Source organism: Solanum verrucosum, unplaced genomic scaffold (assembly GCF_900185275.1).
Source record: "Solanum verrucosum unplaced genomic scaffold, falcon-dt-bn FXZP01000183.1, whole genome shotgun sequence".
In the NCBI taxonomy this organism is placed as follows: Eukaryota; Viridiplantae; Streptophyta; class Magnoliopsida; order Solanales; family Solanaceae; genus Solanum; species Solanum verrucosum.
The window spans coordinates 3,478,800-3,500,246 of record NW_026020430.1 but is presented as its reverse complement, the minus strand read 5'-3'; the positions used below and the strand labels follow the sequence as shown (position 1 = coordinate 3,500,246).

Sequence of the window (21,447 nt, the reverse complement as noted above, 5' to 3'; positions counted from 1 at the left end):
TTTTGAACAACAAAAAAGATAGTACTTATTACAACACTACTATTACATTTTTAACATGAAATTTTACAGGAAGTACATCAACCACGCCATTTGATACAGAAACAGAGCTACTTCAAACACTACGGATTCAAATTATTTTTTATTTGCCCATACATCATAGGATACTGTAGTAATATATTCACATATTTCAACCAGAGATCTCAATGGACTTGACATCAGGCTTCTTCACTTCTTCCTTTGGAACAGTAACAGTGAGCACTCCGTTCTCCATAGAAGCCTTAACTTGATCCATCTTTGCATTCTCCGGAAGTCTGAATCTTCTCATGAATTTCCCGCTGCTTCGCTCCACCCGATGCCAAGTATCGTTCTTGTCTTCCTTCTCCACGTTCCTCTCTCCGCTGATCTGAAGAACACGATCCTCTTCGATCTCCACTTTCACTTCCTCCTTCTTAAGCCCTGGAAGATCGGCCTTGAACACATGAGCTTCTGGAGTTTCCTTCCAATCGATTCGAGTGTTAGCAAATGCAGAGGTCTCCCCTGAATTAGAAACTGGAAAGCCTAATTCCTTGAATGGATCAAATACGTCAATTGAGAATGGATCGAACACGCTGCTGCTTCGTCGATCACCGAAGATTCTTGGGATCAGTGACATTTTCAGTGAGCTATTGAGAATTTTCTGTGTTTGTTCTTGTGTTAACTTGCTTTAATTTTTTGATGGTTGATGGATAAGGATTAGCTAGTTATTTATAGCTTCCTAGAGAAGTGTTTAGCAGTTTCTCCATACTTGTAAGTTCTACCATCAATGAGATATTTCTAGAGCCAAGTAGATACTTCAGGAGGTGATGTCGAGAAAGTTCGGGACAAATCCCGCTGGGCACATTACAGATCACACAAGTGAACTATGCAAATTGGGCTTCATCAGGCCCAATTATACAAGTCATCTTAACTTTCTAGGGACTTTGTTATTTATAAGGGCCCGTTACTTTCGTTTGCTTTACAAGGAGGGTTACATATTATGCAAAAATCAAATCAATTAATAAATTGAATCAAAAAATATTATTAATTTAAAATTATTGAGTTATTTAATGATTTATTGTTGCTATTTAAATATATTATATTATTGAGTTATTTCATAGTTTATCGTGATTTTTAGTAGAATAATTATTTATCTAAATATCCTTATATATCATATTTTTTATTATTCTCTACCATTTAAAAATATTAATAAAATCCTCTTTTTAACCCTAATCTCCGGATATAACTCTCATTCCAAATCCATGTTTAACTTTTCTTTTTATTCACTCTTATAATATCTCCCTATTTTCACTCCCACAATCTTATCAATTAATTCAATCAGCAAATTGAATTTGTTTTAAGAATTGATAATATTGTGAAAGTATTGATACGATTGTGAAGTAAAAATAGGAAGAAATTGATTGAGGGCCTATTTGGAAGGATATCCTACTAATTGGATTTGGTGTAATTGGTGTAATTACACTGTCTTGTCCTGTTTGGAAGGACAGGTAATTACTTGGTCAGCAGGTAATTGGTGTAATTGGCAGGGGTAATTACACTCTACAATTCACAAGGCTGTGATTACTGGTAATTACACCATGTAATTACCACCTGATTACTTTTTAATTTCTTTTTTTAATTTCTATTTTAATTTTTTTGTTTAAATTTTTTTACTTCTATTATTTTAAGTTCTTTTTTTAATTTTATTATTCTAAAAATTTGTAAAAGTTTATATTTTATTTTATATTATTATATTTCATTTTCCTCTTATTCTCAATCTTACTTTATGTCATTCTATGTAATTTTTTCGTATTATCTATTTCTTTATGCTATGCTTATTTTCCCATTAGCATAATTTTATTATATTCTAATTTTAAATTAAAATAGAATTTATTGTTAAGTAAGTTATAGACTTACCTTTTCTTTATTAAGAAAAACTAAAACTAAATCATATTTATTGCTATGTTGAAATTTGTTATAAGAGTATTATGTTAAAATTTTTGTTTTGAATTTATAACTTATGTTATATTTTCAGTTTCATTTGTTTTAGTAATATTGAATCAACATTGCACGTCATTTTTTAATTAGAGTTGATAAATTATATTTTTGTCAAACATTTAATAATTTATGACATTTTATTTATATATTATTCTTTTTATCAAACATTCATTTCACGATGTTCGTAGAAACTTCATACTTTTAGTTGTTACGATTAATTCAATTGAAATATATTAATTTGAAAAAATATAAATCAATTATTTTTTCATAATATTAATTACAGAAAATATGTTTATTAATTAATATATTTTCAAAAAAGAATATATATCTTAAATATTTAATTTAATGTCATTTATAAAGTTTCTTATTTGTCTAGTATAAATTTTAAATAATTAATTTTTATTTTAAATTTTATTATAATTTTATAATTGTAATTGTGCATCCAAACAGAACATGTGTAATTACACTGTGGCATCCAAACAGGACATGTGTAATTACAGTGTAATTACACTGTGACAACCAAACAAGTCAATGTAATTACTAGACAATCTAATTACTACCCTAGTAATTACACCAATTCCAATTACCAGGTGACTTTCCAAACAGACCCCGAGTAAAAAAAGAAAGAAACAAACGTGGGTTTTTTGGCATAAGAAATCATGTATCCGAAGGTTGGTTTAGGAGGAAAAAGAATTTTTAATAATATTTTAAAATGATAAAGAATAATAGAAAATATAGTAAAGAAAGATGGATAGATAATTAACTTTTCCATAATATTATTATAGCTGTGACATGTGATTGTTAGTATAAGGTTGAAAGTTTTTAAGGAAATAAAAATCGTACATGAAAGAAATATAACTGAAGCAATATTTGGATTATCTATTGTGGTAAAATTTAAGACGAAATTAACTTTATCATATATGAAATTTCAATATCAATATTCAAAATTGTTATATCATTATATATGTATAATTCAATATTTTAAAGTTCAATTTCAATATCTCTCTATAATCCTAATTTGTTAAACTTCGACTAATATATACTTATATAATAAAAGTACTATTACTTCACAATTCAGAAAGAATCTCTATGTTAACATACTTTACTAGAATATTATAGAAATATATATTCATATATCATAATATTTAAAAAATTAAAATACTATAATATATCAAATATCATAATACCAAAATAATAATTTGATAATTTAATACACACCATAAGATGAATCTTGGTATTGTAAAGCATCACAAGAAGCAAATAATAATTATTAGACGTTTGGGATCCATTTAAGAAGTGGAAAAGAGAAATAAGAACGATATAAGACAGATTTATACAGAATAAAAGGACAATATAATACTGTTGGTACAATTTAACGACTCACTGGATAGAAGAACAGAGCAACTTCAAAATTATTTTAGAAAGAAAAAAAGATTTAAGAACAAGGCCTCAGAGATCTTGGTGGATAGAGAATCATCAGATGGAAATTCAATTAATTCCCATCAAGAGTAGCAAATATTTACTTACATCACCGGCCATTTTTCTTTCAAAATATCAAATTCCAAATCAATAAAAAAACACATAAAAATTAAATTAAAAAAAGGGTTGGATTATGATGTGAAGTCAGAAGTAGCTGGTTGTAGTAATCACGAATAAATATCAGTGGGAATCCGAATGATTTCTTCATCATTCTTACACACCATAGTCCACAAAGAAATAAAAACAAACAATTTGAAGAAAAAATAAAGATGAATCTAGTAGACATATAAATATGCATTTAATAGAACAAAAAATACGTAAGAATTTGTTGTTTAGCCCTTGCTGCGGCAGAGAAAAGAAAAATAGAGTTATGTTTAAAGAGAGAATTTCCAGGTGTATTTATAGGAAGCAACAAAAACCTAAATATGTTTTAATGGACTCCATTGTTCTGGCCCGTTAAAGGCCATGGGCCGGCGCATCCTAATCTAATTTAAATTAAAAATTATAAAAAATATATTTTTTAAAAAGTGGACTGGCTCGTAGGGCTCGCAATTCATGTACGGGTGAATCGGATGTTCAAATTCCAAAGTCGAGATCTCTTCCAAAGTCTTTATAAGCTAAGCTTATATGGAGAGGTCTACGCAAAGTTTATGTTTTTGATTTGTATCGACAATTTTTTTTTTAATTTTACATGAAAATTTTCTCTTATAAATTACTTGAATAATAATAAAAAAAACTCAGATTTGCTAAATAATTATATTTTGAAGTTACGTAAATATGAAATAGAGTAACTATTATTCAATAAAAAGACTAGTATTTCATATTCTGATATTCAACATGGAATTTGGAAAAGTACAACTACGCCATTAAGCAGAAACAGAGCCGACTCAAGACTTAAATAGAAAAACAGAGCAACTTCAAATCTTCAACAGACATGATCCATTGTTTATTTGCCCATACATCATATACTAATATTTAATTCACAAATGTATATTTTTAACCAAAGCGTCTAACCAGAGATCTCAATGGACTTGACATCAGGCTTCTTCACTTGTTCCTTTGGAACAGTAACAGTAAGCACTCCATTCTCCATAGAAGCCTTAACTTGATCCATCTTTGCATTCTCCGGAAGTCTAAATCTTCTCATGAATTTGCCGCTGCTTCGCTCCACGCGATGCCACTTATCATTCTTATCTTCCTTCTCCACGTTCCTCTCTCCGCTAATTTGAAGAACCCTATCTTCTTCGATCTCCACTTTCACTTCCTCCTTCTTAAGCCCTGGAAGATCGGCCTTAAACACATGAGCTTCTGGAGTTTCCTTCCAATCGACTCGAGTGTTCGCAAATGCAGAGATCTCCCCTGAATTTGAAACTGGAAAGCCTAATTCCTTGAAGGAATCAAACATGTCCATTGAGAATGGATCAAACTTACTACTGCTTCGTTGATCACCGAAAATTCTAGGAATTAGTGACATTTTCAATTAAGCTTTTAAACTGTAGTTCTCACAATCTTCTTCTTTGAATTACACTGATTCTAGGAGAAGGAGACGTTTGGTATTTATAAGGTCCCTCAGGAGTGTCAAGTACTTTCTCGATATTTCGTGTCTTTTTGATTTCCGTAACTTTCTGGATATTTCTTAGCAAGGTATATATGAGATGTCGATAGGCTTCTGGAGAACTCTGTTGATCCAACGGCTTTACGCAACATTCTACAGTAATAGGCCTATCATTTTCCCTTTATAATTTTATATTTATATATAATGAAATATAAATTTTATTAATTACTCTCTCCATTTTTATTTATATGTCATAATTTTAAATTTTATGTTCTTAAAAAATTAGATTAAATAAATAGTAGTATATTTTTATTTAATATTCTCCTAAAGTCAAGTATTAATTATATATATATAAATAGAAAATAAAGTGACAATTAATATATATTATAATAATTATATCAAATTTGAGAATATAAGAACATTTAATAATTTAAAAAATATATTCTACCAGTCAATCTAACGCCTCATTTGTTTTCATACTTACAAAATATACTAACACCAAAAATTAAAACTATATCGGTCTACCTTAAATTTCATTTTACCATCATTGTGAATGTAACTACAATTTTTTAACTTTATTAAATGTTATATCATCTACTAAGATATATATTCTACCAGTCAATCTAACGCCTCATTTGTTTTCATACTTACAAAATATACTAACACCAAAAATTAAAACTATATCGGTCTACCTTAAATTTCATTTTACCATCATTGTGAATGTAACTACAATTTTTTAACTTTATTAAATGTTATATCATCTACTAAGATATATATAATAAAATTAGAGGTGGAGATAGGTGGAGGTTCATGAGTTTGGACGAACCCATAGTTTTTTCGTGGACCCTGTATTTGTAGTAGAAAATTAAATAAATGTATATGTATATTAATTTGTGAACTCCTGACAAAATTGATAGACAGTGCAGTAGTTATAAGAAAAAAACCGTGGAAATGTTTTTCACGTTAAAATTGTAGCTTTGAACCCCGCTATCTCTTTTTAAAAGAATATTTAGAACCCTCAAACTCTTAATCTTGGTTACGCCTCTGAATTTATAAAATAACATAATTCTAATGTATTATTTTATTTAAAGTGAATAAATGAACAAAAAAACAATCACTTTATAAGTAATACTACATCAAAATGCATTGATAATTCTATTGTCTGATTAGGGGTATATAAAATCGAATCGAAAATCGAATTAAACTGTAACTTGTGTTAGATCGAAAAAAAATCTGATTAATGGTTTGGTTTGACTTGGTTTAGTATTGGAAAAAAACTCAGACTATATTTGGATTGTTTTGGTTTTAACTAAAATAATCAATCCGAGATCAAATCAATTCGGCATTATATATATATATATAATTTTTTAAATTATTTTATACATAAAAGTATTTATTTTGATGTAATTTTTATATATTACTTGTATATTTTCATAATTTTTATTTTCTAACATATTTTTTCAAGTTTTTTGAGACTTGAAAGTTTCAATGGTCTAATAAAAGTGATATTAGTAACTTTTTTGATGACAAGGGAAACCCGCAGCTGCTATCCTTTGGGTGCGCACAGGGTAAAATCTCCGCTCCTAAGCAATAGCTCGCAAACCATATAGGAGAGGTAACCCGCACTAGGCAAGTCCGGTGCAATGAGATCAACCCAGAAGGCAAACCCCTTACTTTCGCTGGCAAGAAGTTTGAACTTGAGGCCTCCAACATGGAAGTTCAAAGCCCAAACCACTGCGCCACCCCGAAGGGTTATTAGTAACTCTAATTAAGCTCAATTCAAAATCAAATCAATACTAATGCTATCAAGATAATTAATTTAACACTAAAAATGACATTAATGTTGAAGATTTGTTCTTTAGTTTTACATTGGTCTTGACATTTAAAATATATAGCCTAATTTTAAATTTTCTTTAATGTTTAATCACGTAATTAATATTTCTTAGATTTATTTTAGCATGGTTAAGTACTTTTTAAATTATGATCAATTTCATTATGACTTATCAATTTAATTTACAATATTTATTTTATATGATTTCATTATTATATTATTCTTTATTGAATATTTTAGTATCATCGCTCATCTCATATTTTGTGTTATTTTCTTAAGAAACACTTTAGATGGTTATATTTTAATTGAACTAAAAAAATATTTGGAGCACAAGTTAATAATATGTTTGTATGAATACTTTATCAGAAAAATTTAAAAACCCAAAAAAAATCTGAGGTTTATTAATTTGTTTTGATTTAAAATTTTAAAAATTTGACACAAATAATTTGGTTTGGTATTTGAAAAATCCAAACCAACCCAAAAAAATCCAAGTTGAAAACCCCTTGTTTTATTAGTTTAGTTTGGTTTATAAATTTAAAATTTTGACACAAAAATTTGTTGTGATATTTTAAAAAACGGAAATAACCCAATCACGTACACCCCTAGGCCTAATGAGAAGGTCACTACTACTTACATATAAGTGTGGATAACCACACAGGTGACTGTCAACATGCATGTATCGACTGTGTGGTTTCACACTTACATATATATTTACCTACTTTTTTCTTTCATTTTAATTTATTTGTCTTATTGTTAATTTTTTATATATATTTAAAAATTGCATAACATGATAATTGACAACCTAAAATATTTGTCGATTTCTTATAAAAAATTCAATTGATTCATAAAATTAATCTATTTGTGTCACATAAAATGGGATAAAAGAAGTAACATGTATTATTTAATTTAAAACTACATAAAAAGTATTGTACATCTCAATAATTAACAACATTTGATTGACTCTTAAATTTCTATTTGTGCTACATATATTGGGACAAGGGAAGTAACACATATTATTTAAAAATTACATTAAAAAATTACAATAATTAACAACTTAAAATATTTAAAAATTATATTAAAATTTAATTGACGTTGTAAATTTTATTTATATCACATGAAGTGAGACAAAAAAATAACAGATATTGAATCCGTACTAGTATGGGCATTGGTGTCTAGTCATAATTATAAAACGTAATTTATGTTTTTGGTTTGTATCCACAAAAAAAGACATTTACTAAAATATTTCTTTATAAAATTACTTAATCATATAATTTTATATTTCAATACTTTTTATGTGGACTCAAAAAAATTTCTTTCATATATTTCTTTTGGCATTTACTTTAGCCATTTTAATTTACGTTTGTTTATTTGGATTCAAAAGTTTCAAATAGATTTATTTTTTTAAAATTTATAATTTAAAATATTCAAGTTGATTTCAATTATATAAATTGTCATTTTCTAAGGACAGACATAAAGAAAAACTGTACATAAATAAATTAAATCAGAGGGCGTAAAACTTGATTACTTAGCATAATATTGAATGTTTGTATTTGGAAAATGGAATTCGAATCGTTGTAGTTCTTTAATCCATTGAGTAAGCACTCATTTCATTCTTACTTGCTTTCATTATGAGAAAAGAGCTTCCGATACGTCTATTTTACTGTTCGTTGGAAAATACATAGTAGATCGAATTTATGACACATATTTACGTTAAGGTTATGTTATATTGATTGGTATTTACTAATCATTCAAAGAAGATGAATGATAAATGTTTATTATCCAAAAAACAACATAGAGGAATTGGAACAGAATCAAAGGACTAATATTTCATATTAAACATGGAATTTCAAAGAAAGTACAATTACGCCATTAGGCTAGAAACAGAGCCGACTCAACACTTCAATAGAAAAACAGAGTAACTTCAAATCTTCAACAGACACAACGGATTCAGTTCTTTATTTGCCCATATATCATACACTACTACTTAATTCACAAATGGACTTTTAACCAGAGATCTCAATGGACTTGACATCAGGCTTCTTCACTTGTTCCTTTGGAACAGTAACAGTAAGCACTCCATTCTCCATCGAAGCCTTAACTTGATCCATCTTCGCATTCTCCGGAAGTCTAAATCTTCTCATGAATTTCCCACTGCTGCGTTCCACGCGATGCCACTTATCATTCTTATCTTCTTTCTCCACATTCCTCTCTCCGCTAATTTGAAGAACCCTATCTTCTTCGATCTCCACTTTCACTTCCTCCTTCTTAAGGCCTGGAAGATCGGCCTTGAACACATGAGCTTCTGGAGTTTCCTTCCAGTCGACTCGAGTATTCGCAAATGCAGAGGTCTCCCCTGAGTTGGAAACTGGGAAGCCTAATTCCTTGAACGAATCGAACACGTCCATTGAGAATGGATCAAACATGCTGCTGCTTCGTCGATCGCCGAAGATTCTTGGGATCAGTGACATTTTCAGTGAGCTTTTGAGAAATTTGTGTTTTTGCTTGTTTTTTCAATTTTGATGGTTAATGGAAGAGAACCTGGTTAGTTATTTATAGCTTCTTACACGAGTGTCAAGTACTTTCTCGATATGTCGTTTTTCTCTTCTTCCAAAACTTTCTGGATATTTCTCGATGTGTAGATTGCGAGATGTTTCTGGAGAAATCTCGTTGGCCCGTTTCAAGAGTGAGCTATGTTACAGAGGATTTAGCGGCCCAATTCCATCCTGGTCTATTACAAGGTCTTCACACTGGCCCAGTAATAGAGTTAGAGGCCTCACCTCGAGAAATGTATTTTGCATTGTATAGCTATAACATTCAGATCATTCTTTAAAAAATGACGTGACATCTTTTTTTTTTCTCTCCTTGAAGCTTCTTCACTTGAGTTTTAACAAAAAAATACGCTTTATGTTTCAATTCATGTGTCACACTTCATTTTTTGAGAGTCAAACAGTTTAAGTTTGATCGATAATTTGTTCATGAAATTTTCAATTTTTTACAAATGACATTTATATATTTGTAAACTATATAAAAAGTACTATAAGTCTCAATAATTAATAATTTAAAAATATTTAAAAGATATAAGAAAAAATTACGGTAAAAAATAAAATTGTTTGAATCTTGAAATTCGAAATGTGTCATATAAATTGAAACAGAGGGAGTAGTAAAGTAATTATGAGCAACAGTTTCCAGATTATAAGTAAAAATGATGTAAACGTACATATTGCATTTCTTTTTTCGAAGTTACTAGCCAGGAAAGAAAATAAATAAATAAATTACGGCACCATCACCTTACTTAACGAAGAGCAGTTCTTTACGGACATACTAAAACACACATTATTATAAGTGTCACGCAAGTGCATGTGTCTTTGCTATCAAAGTGACAAAGGAAACTTCACCAAAGCATCAAGCACTTATAATAAGTACCATTTTCAGCAACACTATTCTCCATTTCCAATTTAAAATCTATAGCTCTTTGCCTAATCTGCTCCCCTTCATCACTCACCATTAGTTTCCTCACAACTCTTTCAATTTCCCCTCTCTCCAACTCATTCTCCAACACAATCCCCACCTTCCAAACATAACTCGCGTACCTCGAATTCACATTTTGATCCCCAAAACAAGGCCTACATATCAATGGAACCCCTTCGCAAATACTCTCCAGAGTCGAATTCCATCCACAATGACTCAAAAAACCTCCGATTGCAAAATGTCCCAATACTTCCTTTTGTGGTGCCCATTCCACAATATAACCTCTTTTATCGATAGCCTCTTTCAAACTTTTATCATGGAATACTAATTTCAAATCACTTCCAGTAATTGAACCGGATCGAATTACGTACCCACAAAAAATGCTGATTACTATTCACTAATCCCCAAGCTATTTCTGTTACTTCTCTTTCAGTAATTGAAGCTAAACTTCCAATGCTGACATAGAGGACGGACTTTGCAACTTGCTTATCTAGCCACGTTATGCAATTTCTGTCTTCTGTTGTTAAGGAACTATTAGTAATAATATTCTTAATGGATTTGTGCATTGGACCTACTGGAAAACATGGGATCTGGTAATGTTGTTTGAGTTTTTCTAGGATTGGTTGTTCAAGACACTCTGTTGTGTTCCAGATTATGGCTGAAGATGTTCTGATGTCTGATGTTGTCCTAATCAAATGTAACAAATCATCAACATTTGGGAAATTGAAGATGGGAAGATCTTTGAACCTGAGTGGATCAAGTCCAGGCACTAAGTCTTCGGCAATTGAGTCTGTTGAAACATAGAAAGAACAATGGTCAGTCCTTCACAGCAGTATCAATTACAAGTTGCACGGTATATTTAAGGTTAATTTTTTTTTGTTAAAGCACATCACAAACTCTTTTGATAAAAATTCTGCCTCCGCTATTACAGGCCAAGTGAATTAAGGATACCTTTTAACGGAAAATAACCTTCAGCTTCAAGTCTGTGAAAAGCAGCATAAGTCCAAAAAAGGTTAGCACTGCTAGTTTCCAAAATGACACTAGGAATATTAAGATTGTTAGCCACCTCTGCTACTTTATACATAATAGAATCATAAATAATGCACAAAATCTCATCACTTTGTTGTTGTTGATGAACCAATATCTCTCGAAGAGGCATCGCAATATTATCATTAAGAGCTAGCAATAATGCTATAAAATTAGAAGAAGAGGCTTGAACTTGAGAGGGATCATCTGGTATAGGAAGAAAAGAGAAACAAGGATGATTTGATGGATTTGGAAAGTTAAATTGGGTGTGAGCAATTGTGATAGAAAAGCCCTTTGAGTAAAAAAGTGAGGCTAATTCAAACATTGGGTTTATGTGACCTTGAAATGGACAAGGGACTAGTACAATTCTACTTGATTTTTGTTTTTCCACTTCCATTTCTCTTTTCAACTTAGATGTGGTTTTTTTGTTTAACTAAAATTGTTAGGACTTTATATTATCTTATGATCTTTGGTAAGAAATCATGAGTGTGATGCAGTCAAATTTTTTCAGTTTTTATTTATGTTTGTGAAAGTTCTTGGAAACTTCAATGAAGTTGAATGAGGAATTCAAATTCCATAAAATGGCATATTTTATTTTGGTTTGATATTTCCACCACCTAAGGCGTAAAGACATACTTTTTTAATTTTTTTGGTTTGTTTTCTTTTTGTAAAATATTTAATCGAAAATTCCAGTAATTTAAAAGAATGAAGTTTTTCTTCTTAAGAAATAATTAAAAAGTGGACTAAGAAACCTAGTAAGCTAATTATATTATACATTAAGATACAACACTTTTACTATGTTTTAGTACTTACTTTTTTTTTTAATCAAAACACTCTCTAACAAAGACGACTCTGTACCCAAGGAAACTCGAACCAAACACCTCTTGATTAATGATGAAGGAGTATTTACCACTCAATCAACTCTTGTTGGTTGGTTTACTACTTACTTTATTGAACCTTAGATTTTTCTGAAATAATTGAGAGTGTTAGGTTACTTATAAGGTCCAAAAATGTCCTTCTGATTTGCAAATAAGGCTATATTTGCATTTTGTCCAAAGTTTATATTAACTATAGCAAATGCTTTCGTCGTTACAAGAATAGCACACATTTACTTTAATTTTTTCACCTCCATCTTTTAAAACGTTGTCCATGATATGAGTGGTGATCGTGCTACTTGTGTAATATTTAGCCCTCCTCGTAAAGCAAACAAAGTTAATGGGCCGTTGTAAAAAACAGTCCTTGGGCCAGTGGAAGCCCAATTTCCATAGCTCAGTTGTGATCTGTAATGGGCCTAGCGTGATTTATCCAGAAAGATCTCGACTTTCTGCTTCTGGAACATCTACTGGGCTCTAGAAATGTCTCGGGGATAGTATGGAGAAAGTTCCTCTAACAAACTATAAATAACTATGAGCTCCTCTTCAATCAACCATCAAAATTGAAAACCAAACAGAAAAGCAAACACAGAAATTTCTCAAAAAGCTCACTGAAAATGTCTCTGATCCCAAGAATCTTCGGCGATCGACGTAGCAGCAGCATGTTTGATCCATTCTCAATTGACATGTTTGATCCATTTAGGGAATTAGGCTTCCCAGGTAACAATTCAGGGGAGACCTCTACATTTGCTAACACTCGAATTGATTGGAAGGAAACCCCAGAAGCTCATGTGTTCAAGGCTGATCTTCCAGGGCTTAAGAAGGAGGAAGTGAAGGTGGAGATCGAAGAAGATAGGGTTCTTCAAATCAGCGGAGAGAGGAATGTGGAGAAAGAAGATAAGAATGATAAGTGGCATCGTGTGGAACGAAGCAGCGGCAAATTCAGTAGAAGATTCAGACTTCCGGAGAACGCAAAGATGGATCAAGTTAAGGCGTCTATGGAGAATGGAGTGCTTACTGTCACTGTTCCAAAGGAAGAAATGAAGAAGCCTGATGTTAAGTCTATTGAAATATCTGGTTAAAAATTCATTTGTGAATTAAGTGGTAGTATATGCTGTATGAGCAAATAATCAGTTGTTGTGTCTCTGTATTCAAGTGTTGAGTTGCCTCTGTTTCTAAGTTCAATATGAAATACTAGTCCTTTTGATTCTGTTTAGAATTCCTCTTTGCGATAATAAACATATTTCATTCATCTTCTCTAAAATATAAATTACTATTGCATAATCTTTACTACGATTAAATATGTACAAATATTTTATTCGTAAATCTAGTAATTAAAATGAACTATAAATTCATCAACTTCAAATTTGAATTCCATCTCCAAATGACAAACAGTTAACTACATACTACTAAGCAATCAAGGTTTGCGACCTCTGTGCTTACTGACTACTTCAGTTTTAAAAAATTGACATCTTTATATAACTGACAATAATTTGAAGGAACTTTTCTGAAAAATCTCTATTAAGTCAAATAGACGTAAATTAAAACGGAGGGAGTAAATACCAGAAGTACTATAAAAGAGAATTAATAATTGTGTCAAGTTCGTTGATACTTGACGTAAAAAAATAATTATTTGTCCGTCAGATGTTTTTAATGATTAAGTGATTTTATAGGAGCAAGATTTTAAGTAGAGTTTTTAGTACAAATCATAAGTATAGATTTTGCTACAAAAAAAAATCGTAAAGTGACCTATTCATTAGACCATCTCCAACCAAACACTAAATTTTACATCAAATCCTATATTTGGTGTAAAATTTGGTGCTTTGAGCTTCAACCCATACCAATTTTCACACTAAATTTGGTGTGTGAATAGTGTTACACCAAATTTAGTAACACTATTCATCACACCAAATAACTTTTTGAATATTATAATATTATTTCATTATACAAACTTTTAATTAAACATTATATAAATTGTATATTTTAATTAAATCTCTTGTATATTTAATTATTTTTTATGTAATATTTTTATAATATTAATTTTAGATATAAAATTTAGCTTTTATATAAATTAATTTTTCTATATATGACTTTTAAAAAAATTAAATTTATGTTAATTCTACTATAAATTATATAAACTATAATTAACCTTCACAAAAATATTTTGCCATGAAACAAGAATCATGTCAAAAAGATGTTGAACATGCATTTGGAGTTTTGCAATCTCGTTTTGCAATTATCGCAGGACTGTCACGTTTTTGGAGAAAAGAAGTGTTACATGATATATTAACTTCATGTATTATAATGCACAACATGATAATTGAGGATGAACGTGATCTTAATGCACCAATTCAAGATGCGTCGGAAGGTCCAACTCCGACCGTAGAAATGGCAAAAAATTATCAATTTCAACAATTTCTAGCTTGAAATAAAAAAATAAAGGACAAAGAAGCTCATTTTGAAATACGTAATGCATTAATAGAGCATTTATGGGAGCACCGTAGTGATCTTGAAAGTTGATGTTTTTTTAATTGTATTTCATTAATGATTTCACTTTTATTTGTATTATCCATTATTATGTATAATGTATAATATTTGCTAGCAATTTATATTATTTAAAAAATTATGGTATAAAATAATTTTATATTAAACGATTATAAAAGGAAATAATATGAATTATATATGATGATTGTTTTAGAAAGAATTTGTTTTATGAAATAAGAAATAATAATATAATAATGAAGAGAAAAAAAAATTTGATGCAGTGGGTTGGAGTTGATTACACCAAATTTGGTGTCATAAAATTTGATGTTTGGGTTGGAGATGCCATTAGAATATACTAAGCACAGATACGGTTAATTATGTGACATAGTATTATTGTTTTGACATAGGAATATTATTTATGGAATGGTTGTTAATAAAAATAAATTTTATATTCATGTGTGTCTTCCATTATAAAATAACAAGATTGTACAAAAAATTAATTGCCGGAATAATATAAATAAAAAGTTACAATTCGCTATTATAGATGAAAATTAGACAAACATCAAAGTGATGATAGCAGGAGTTTAAAATATATACTCTAAATGATTAAATATATTTGTATTTTTAACTTTGATATAATTATTATGAATGGTATATTTAATTGTTTTCATTACAATATGAGATTTTGAGATGAATTAATTAATATATCTATCTAATAGAAAAGCCCTTTTGAATAAAGAAGTGAGGCTAATTCTGTTTTTATGTGACCTTGGACTGTGTTTTCCACTTCAAAATTTGGATATGGCTTTTTGTTTAACTATTATTTGGACTTTATAGTTCATATTATCTTAGGATCCGCAGAAAATAACTGATTGTGGGCCGTTGTAAAGAACAAAGCTGGTTGAATTGAGCCGACTGAAAGAAGCCCAATTTCGATAGTTCAGTTGTGATGGGCCTAGAGTGATTTTTATCCAGAAAGTTCTCGACATCTGCTTCTGGAATATCTACTTGGCGCTAGAATGTCTCAGTGGATAGTAGAACTATGGAGAAAGTGCTAAAACACTCGCTATAAATAACTACCACCTCCTCTTCCATCAACCATCAAAATTGAAAGCAAGCAACTAAAAAAACACAGAAAGTTCTCAAAAAACTCACTGAAAATGTCTCTGATCCCAAGAATCTTTGGCGATCGACGAAGCAGTAGCATGTTCGATCCATTCTCAATTGACGTGTTTGATTCATTCAGGGAATTAGGTTTCCCAGGTACCAATTCAGGGGAGACCTCTGCATTTGCTAACACGCGAATAGACTGGAAGGAAACTCCAGAGGCTCATGTGTTCAAGGCTGATCTTCCAGGGCTTAAGAAGGAGGAAGTAAAAGTGGAAGTCGAAGAAGATAGGGTTCTTCAAATCAGCGGAGAGAGGAACGTGGAGAAAGAAGATAAGAATGATAAGTGGCATCGTGTGGAACGCAGCAGTGGGAAATTCATGAGGAGATTTAGACTTCCGGAGAATGCAAAGATGGATCAAGTTAAGGCTTCTATGGAGAATGGAGTGCTTACTGTAACTGTTCCAAAGGAAGAGGTGAAGAAACCTGAGGTCAAGTCCATTGACATCTCTGGTTAAACCCTTTAGCTGGGAACAAAAACCTGTAGTATTAAGTAAAGTGTGTACTGTTGAAGATTTTGAGTTTTTATTTTATTTTCTGCCTGTGTCTTATGCTGAGTCGTTTTCCTAGTTTGTTATGACCTGTTTGATGTATTTCCCTCGAGTACTCTATATGTGAAAATATGTATTACTAATAGTATTTCTGGTGCCATTCTGCAATCAGTTCAATTATTTTCTTCTCCTTCATTTTCAAATCAAAACTTTAAATTTTAAGACTAAGTAAACAGGTTAATTATTCAACCAATCTCAGTCTCAAAACTATTTGAGCAAGTCGTACATATTGTGCCTGATTATTCTTAAGAGTTGTACAAGAGACTACAAGTACCTAATTTAATCAGCACTTTAAGAGTGAACATAAGAATTTCGAGATGTTGCAGGTTAATGATGGTTTCTTTTGATATAACTTGAAAGCTAAAACAAACTAAAATGCTTAATCTTGATGTAAGCATCCTATAATTTCAGTTCCCCACAAACTCTTGAGATGTTTCAACCAAACATTTGCTGCATATCAAGAGATAAGATCGAAAATAAAGGGATAGGAGAAGTGGCAAGGTAAAACAAGCGCTAAGCTTCCAATCAATATGAACTTTCAGTTTCTGAGATAAGGTATTTTTGTGCTACCTTTCCATTACGTAGTGTGGAAAGATATCTACAAAACGTAATGACATCAAGACAGAAATTTAATGCTCTGCATAAGCCCCGAAAACCAAATAAAGATGAAAGAGTGTAGATGCAATAGCACATTACACCAATGAATTAATCAAGTCCTTAAAATTAAACACCAACCAATCAGCTTTAGCTGCAACTGATTCTCGTAGTTGAATTCCGCCATAGCAAATAAACAAGTCCGCACCACCTGGCATACGAGCCTGCAACAAAAAATGGAGAGCAAACATGTTAACAGAATTTGCAACAACAAAGAAGAAACTGAGTTGCAGACTTTGTGTTTGCAGATTTCAAACGAAGACAACAGTGATCGTCTTTTTTTTCATTCACTTGGGCAATCAGAGTTGGTGGTTAAACGGGAAACAAGGATATTGGTTACTTACTTCAAGATCAGTAGCACCATCACCAATCATCACTAGTGACTTGTATCCATGAGCCTGGAACATTGCTTAGCTTTATGAGCATCTTCAAAAAGTATGTTAAAATAAACAACTATATCACCAACAGTTCCAACACCAACCTTTCTTATTTGTTGAACTGCAGTAGCCTTTCCGCCACGCCTTGAAGTTGGCTCGTTTTTATCAAACCCAGCATATTCTCCATTGCTCCCAAAGAGTATTTGATTGGCAAAGATATTTTCAAGTGGTATTCCAAGGATTGATGCAACAGGCTTTAAGAAAGAATTATAGTTAGCAAATATATATACAATACACTAAATTGCAGATAAGCAGAATTAAAAGGTGACACATAGGAGAGGGAGATAGTATGAAGACTAATTAAGGTAGCCATTTTTCTCGAAAGGAATCTATTCTTACATATGGCAGCATTTACACTAGAACATGACCAAAAAGTTTAACTGCCACCCTTCCGTAAAGCATTTTTGCAAGTTGAAGTTTGGAAATTACCAATAGTACTCAGGATTCAAGAATAGGAGAATCTCAAGAAAGAAGCTCGAACCTCACACAGAATACTTCGAAATTTCTTAATGGTTACAAGATGTTTATCCTTGATATGTTTATATGGATGCAAGAATGCAAGATAGACAAATAAAACTAACCGTAAACTAAACAGTTCAACAAGGGAAGTACATTGATCATTTGACGAAACCCTCCAGAGACCAGATAAACATCTTTATTATTATCCTTCAGCTTCTTGACCAATAGATCAATACCAGGAGAAAGTCTGCACCAAGAAAAAACAGAAAAGATTTCAGCAACTTAAGCTGACTAAAGTAAGCAATCAGATAGCTTCAAAGCAACACCAGATAAAAGTTGATTTGTTTAGTAGAAATTTTAAGGACATTGACAGATTTAGTCCAGATACCTTTGAATCCCTTTGTTATCTAAAAGAAATTGTCTTTTCACTTGAAAATTTATAAATTTTCTGGAATTGCCATTAGCATTTTCTATATTACGAGATCATAGTAAGTAGAGAGGCACAGGCTAGCTAAGTGAACATGTTGAAAGTTGATTACACAAAACTGTATGTCTTTGTTATTTTCACAAATTAACAGATGGTTCAAGGAATAAAAGTAATGAAGTTCGGAACCAATTAACTGTAACAATTATTTGCTTTCGACTTTGACATACAATTAGGTCTTTTGACCTGATGAACTTCTTCATCTGTTGACTAGGTCTCTCTTAAAATCTGCTAATCCCTTAAAGATCCTAAAAGAATTGGGGTGGTTGAGTGTTTACTGTTTAATACTACTACTATTGCCATCTGAACTACCGAAGAGGCTACAGCTTCCAAAGGTTATGAAAGAAACACTAGCATTTTAAATTATATCAAACTGCTTCCAAATGTATTGGTTGCTTCGTAGAAATTATTAACCGCTATTTTTGGCACCAATTATGACATGCCTGCAATTTGTTTCGAGAACCTGAATCATGATTCATTTAACCAGAGAGCTATAACATCTGACCATCAACACAAAAAGGATTTTAAGAATTCAAATGGAAGAAAGAAACTGATATCCGTGACCATATAGCATGACTAATCAAAAGCTTTAAATCAACTAGGTTGGCAGTTATGATCATGATCCCTAAATGAAAGGCCAATAGCAGATTCATCTTTATATCTAACCTCAATTTTCCATAAAGGGATTAAATTTGAGTGACACAATACTTCTTTGTCTTTCATCTTAGTAAACTTGTAATAATAATTCACAGAAATGGAAAACCTTATATGCATAGGTGATCAAAGGCACATTGTTACCGTGGAGGTCTCTTAAGAAAATCCTGGAGTTGGGATAATGACGGGTTTATAAGAGAAAGACGAGCTGCCAATGCTTCTTCAAATGGAACAGAGCCATTCATTGCCCTGTCAAAGACAAGATAAATAGGATATGAATTCAATCCTAAGGCATTTAACATTATATTAGAACCATTATTCAGAAAAGCAGCTAACCTAGCAGTCCATTGCGCTACAGCCTTTCCAGCACCACAAAACTCCGCAAATTCATCAATGCCCTCGTCTATGCACACAGTGCTATCCACATCAAAGCATACAGCATTCGCATTATTCCAAACATCAAGAACCTCTAACAAGATTCAAAACACCATCAGTCAGCCACAGTACTACAACCAATTCCGTCTATAGTTTAACCTATCCCGTGTTCCGTTTTACAAGTATCAATCAATCAACATAGTCAAAATCCCAAATTAGTCGGGGTCAGCTACATGAATCCTCCATATAAGTTCAGCTCTACTCGGGTTCATTTCACTTTACAAGCATGATTATAAATATTCACAAAAAAACCAATCTATAACAAAACACAACAGATTAGCCTCATCTAGTTTAGAAAACAAGATTCAAATTTTTAGTTTACTAGCCCTACCAAGAACAATCTCAGATCCTGATGTTTACCTTTAGATGGCAATGTGTTGTCAAAAGGGGTTACAGCAGATGCTTCAATTGGCTGAACTGAAGCAACAACGGAATTAAACGATTTGGAATTCCTCACCATTCCAATTGGTTGAACAGAAACTCTTGTATTACTATTTTTTCGAGAAAATGTAGGAACTAGTACCGAGCTTTGCCGTCTTGATAAAGCATGAACAGAATTCGCCTGAAAACTCATCAACCCCTCCATTGAAACACCTTAATATTCTTGAATTTCACAAAAATAGGAGATGGGTGTCGTTAAAAATCAAATCTTTTTTGCGTGAAGTTAAAGTTGTCTTTTGCTCAAAATGCTGATCGAACAGTTGGTGGGAATCTCAGAGTACTGTTCTTAGAATAGTGGGCCTGAATCCGAAATCATTTGGGCCTGGGCTTTTTAAGATGAAAGGGCCTGTTAAATTTGATGTGGATACTTATGGGCTGAGCCCATTGGACTATCTAAAGAAGGTCCATGTGATTTTAGAAATTTGGTACTTTGGGAAAGTACAGAAATCTCATACATTTGGGAGCTAATTATATCATATCCCAAAAGTTTTCCCGATTACAAAAAAATTGGATTTCTCATTGCTCTAAGATACATTCATTGGTTGTTCGATACATTGCAAATGATACATTACTTAATGAGAGGGATATATTCGAGAAGGGATAGGAACATATCCGAGAGGGGATAGGGATGTATCCGAGAGGTATTTTTTGTAATATTTTTAAATGACAAGGAAGTTTAGAGATTATGATATTTTAAGTTGTGTATTCATATAGTTTTTCCATTATCTAAAGCAGGTCCATGTGATTGCTATTGGTTTGGTACTTTGGGTTTCTTTTTTCAAAAGGTTCATGTGATTTTGTTGGGAGGTTTACACAAGTATGGATTATTTTAGGTTGATATATAATTTTTGTCCTTGTTCAAGTAAATTGTGCAAAGATAGATTGACAAGTAGTTCAAAATTATATATCTATACAAGGTTAAAACTATTATTTATGTCAATATACCCCTTAACTTTTTTATATATATATTTCTTTATATTTTTAATATATTAATGAAAATCATGATTTCGGCACTATACGAATGACATAACTTCAAACATGTTATGTTTTCTCATTGTGAAGAAGTTATGCGACTTTGTTTATTGTTTTTTTTATAATAATGATATTCGAGCCAATTTATACGCACCTCCTCGACTAATTCTGTGAAATATTTGCTATCCAAAATAGCTTATTATAACCTAATTTTTAATGTCTTTTAAAATGTTAATTATGTATTTGGTTTGAAGGAAAACATTTTACATAATAAAGTCATGTTTTCGTCGTTGGGTTATCCACAAAATTTCTCATCACTTATGTGTGGATAACATTTTCCTTTGCAGATATTTCAATTTTACCCCACCAATATTGCTCCAATTGACAGTTAAGACGTTATTATCAGCAAGTCTTCAACGCAAAACACCATCCATGTTGTTGACAGTACTATTCAATTGTTAATTC

At 31.3% G+C, this 21,447-nt stretch overlaps 7 protein-coding genes and 2 non-coding genes across 9 annotated transcripts; 2 read left to right on the top strand and 7 right to left on the bottom strand.

The window, feature by feature from the left end:
* On the bottom strand, positions 1-763 carry LOC125807913 (17.6 kDa class I heat shock protein). Its single transcript, XM_049487663.1, has one exon. It carries the CDS (start codon positions 650-652, stop codon positions 188-190), a length of 465 nt encoding a protein of 154 aa, XP_049343620.1. The 5' UTR covers positions 653-763; the 3' UTR covers positions 1-187.
* A 2,695-nt stretch (positions 764-3,458) lies between these two features.
* On the bottom strand, positions 3,459-3,550 carry LOC125808081 (small nucleolar RNA SNORD24). Its single transcript, XR_007441680.1, has one exon. It is a non-coding gene; the product is annotated as a small nucleolar RNA SNORD24 (small nucleolar RNA).
* An 80-nt stretch (positions 3,551-3,630) lies between these two features.
* Positions 3,631-3,709, bottom strand: LOC125808083 (small nucleolar RNA R12). Its single transcript, XR_007441682.1, has one exon. It is a non-coding gene; the product is annotated as a small nucleolar RNA R12 (small nucleolar RNA).
* Positions 3,710-4,292: 583 nt separating this feature from the next.
* LOC125807916 (17.6 kDa class I heat shock protein-like) lies at positions 4,293-4,991 on the bottom strand. The gene has a single exon (XM_049487665.1). The coding sequence runs from the start codon at positions 4,964-4,966 to the stop codon at positions 4,502-4,504; it is 465 nt and encodes a 154-aa protein (XP_049343622.1). The 5' UTR covers positions 4,967-4,991; the 3' UTR covers positions 4,293-4,501.
* Positions 4,992-8,691: 3,700 nt separating this feature from the next.
* LOC125807918 (17.6 kDa class I heat shock protein-like) lies at positions 8,692-9,465 on the bottom strand. The gene has a single exon (XM_049487667.1). It carries the CDS (start codon positions 9,344-9,346, stop codon positions 8,882-8,884), a length of 465 nt encoding a protein of 154 aa, XP_049343624.1. The 5' UTR covers positions 9,347-9,465; the 3' UTR covers positions 8,692-8,881.
* A 784-nt stretch (positions 9,466-10,249) lies between these two features.
* On the bottom strand, positions 10,250-11,825 carry LOC125807903 (UDP-glucose iridoid glucosyltransferase-like). The gene is given in 4 exon segments (XM_049487653.1): positions 10,250-10,284; positions 10,287-10,716; positions 10,718-11,136; positions 11,298-11,825. Coding segments are annotated over 4 exon segments (1,356 nt in total). The 5' UTR covers positions 11,770-11,825.
* Positions 11,826-12,830: 1,005 nt separating this feature from the next.
* Positions 12,831-13,458, top strand: LOC125807917 (17.7 kDa class I heat shock protein-like). The gene has a single exon (XM_049487666.1). It carries the CDS (start codon positions 12,862-12,864, stop codon positions 13,324-13,326), a length of 465 nt encoding a protein of 154 aa, XP_049343623.1. The 5' UTR covers positions 12,831-12,861; the 3' UTR covers positions 13,327-13,458.
* A 2,318-nt stretch (positions 13,459-15,776) lies between these two features.
* Positions 15,777-16,546, top strand: LOC125807914 (17.8 kDa class I heat shock protein). Its single transcript, XM_049487664.1, has one exon. The coding sequence runs from the start codon at positions 15,889-15,891 to the stop codon at positions 16,351-16,353; it is 465 nt and encodes a 154-aa protein (XP_049343621.1). The 5' UTR covers positions 15,777-15,888; the 3' UTR covers positions 16,354-16,546.
* A 552-nt stretch (positions 16,547-17,098) lies between these two features.
* LOC125807910 (phosphoserine phosphatase, chloroplastic) lies at positions 17,099-20,271 on the bottom strand. Its single transcript, XM_049487660.1, has 7 exons — positions 19,930-20,271; positions 19,471-19,603; positions 19,279-19,383; positions 18,150-18,243; positions 17,582-17,731; positions 17,445-17,498; positions 17,099-17,264 (listed from the first exon to the last, which is right to left on the bottom strand). Exons 1-7 carry the CDS (start codon positions 20,153-20,155, stop codon positions 17,139-17,141), a joined length of 888 nt encoding a protein of 295 aa, XP_049343617.1. The 5' UTR covers positions 20,156-20,271; the 3' UTR covers positions 17,099-17,138.
* Between the last annotated feature and the right edge of the window lie 1,176 nt (positions 20,272-21,447).

Excerpts from the sequence above, each read along its gene's own strand:
- LOC125807914 (XM_049487664.1), top strand. The coding sequence starts at position 15,889 with ATGTCTCTGATCCCAAGAATCTTTGGCGATCGACGAAGCAGTAGCATG.
- LOC125807916 (XM_049487665.1), bottom strand. The coding sequence starts at position 4,966 with ATGTCACTAATTCCTAGAATTTTCGGTGATCAACGAAGCAGTAGTAAG.
- LOC125807913 (XM_049487663.1), bottom strand. The coding sequence starts at position 652 with ATGTCACTGATCCCAAGAATCTTCGGTGATCGACGAAGCAGCAGCGTG.
- LOC125807917 (XM_049487666.1), top strand. The coding sequence starts at position 12,862 with ATGTCTCTGATCCCAAGAATCTTCGGCGATCGACGTAGCAGCAGCATG.
- LOC125807918 (XM_049487667.1), bottom strand. The coding sequence starts at position 9,346 with ATGTCACTGATCCCAAGAATCTTCGGCGATCGACGAAGCAGCAGCATG.
- LOC125807910 (XM_049487660.1), bottom strand. The coding sequence starts at position 20,155 with ATGGAGGGGTTGATGAGTTTTCAGGCGAATTCTGTTCATGCTTTATCA. Across the intron at positions 17,732-18,149 it reads GGTTTCGTCAAATGATCAAT|CCTGTTGCATCAATCCTTGG; the intron begins GTACTTCCCTTG and ends TCTTTCTTAAAG. Across the intron at positions 17,265-17,444 it reads ATGGTGCTACTGATCTTGAA|GCTCGTATGCCAGGTGGTGC; the intron begins GTAAGTAACCAA and ends TTTTTGTTGCAG.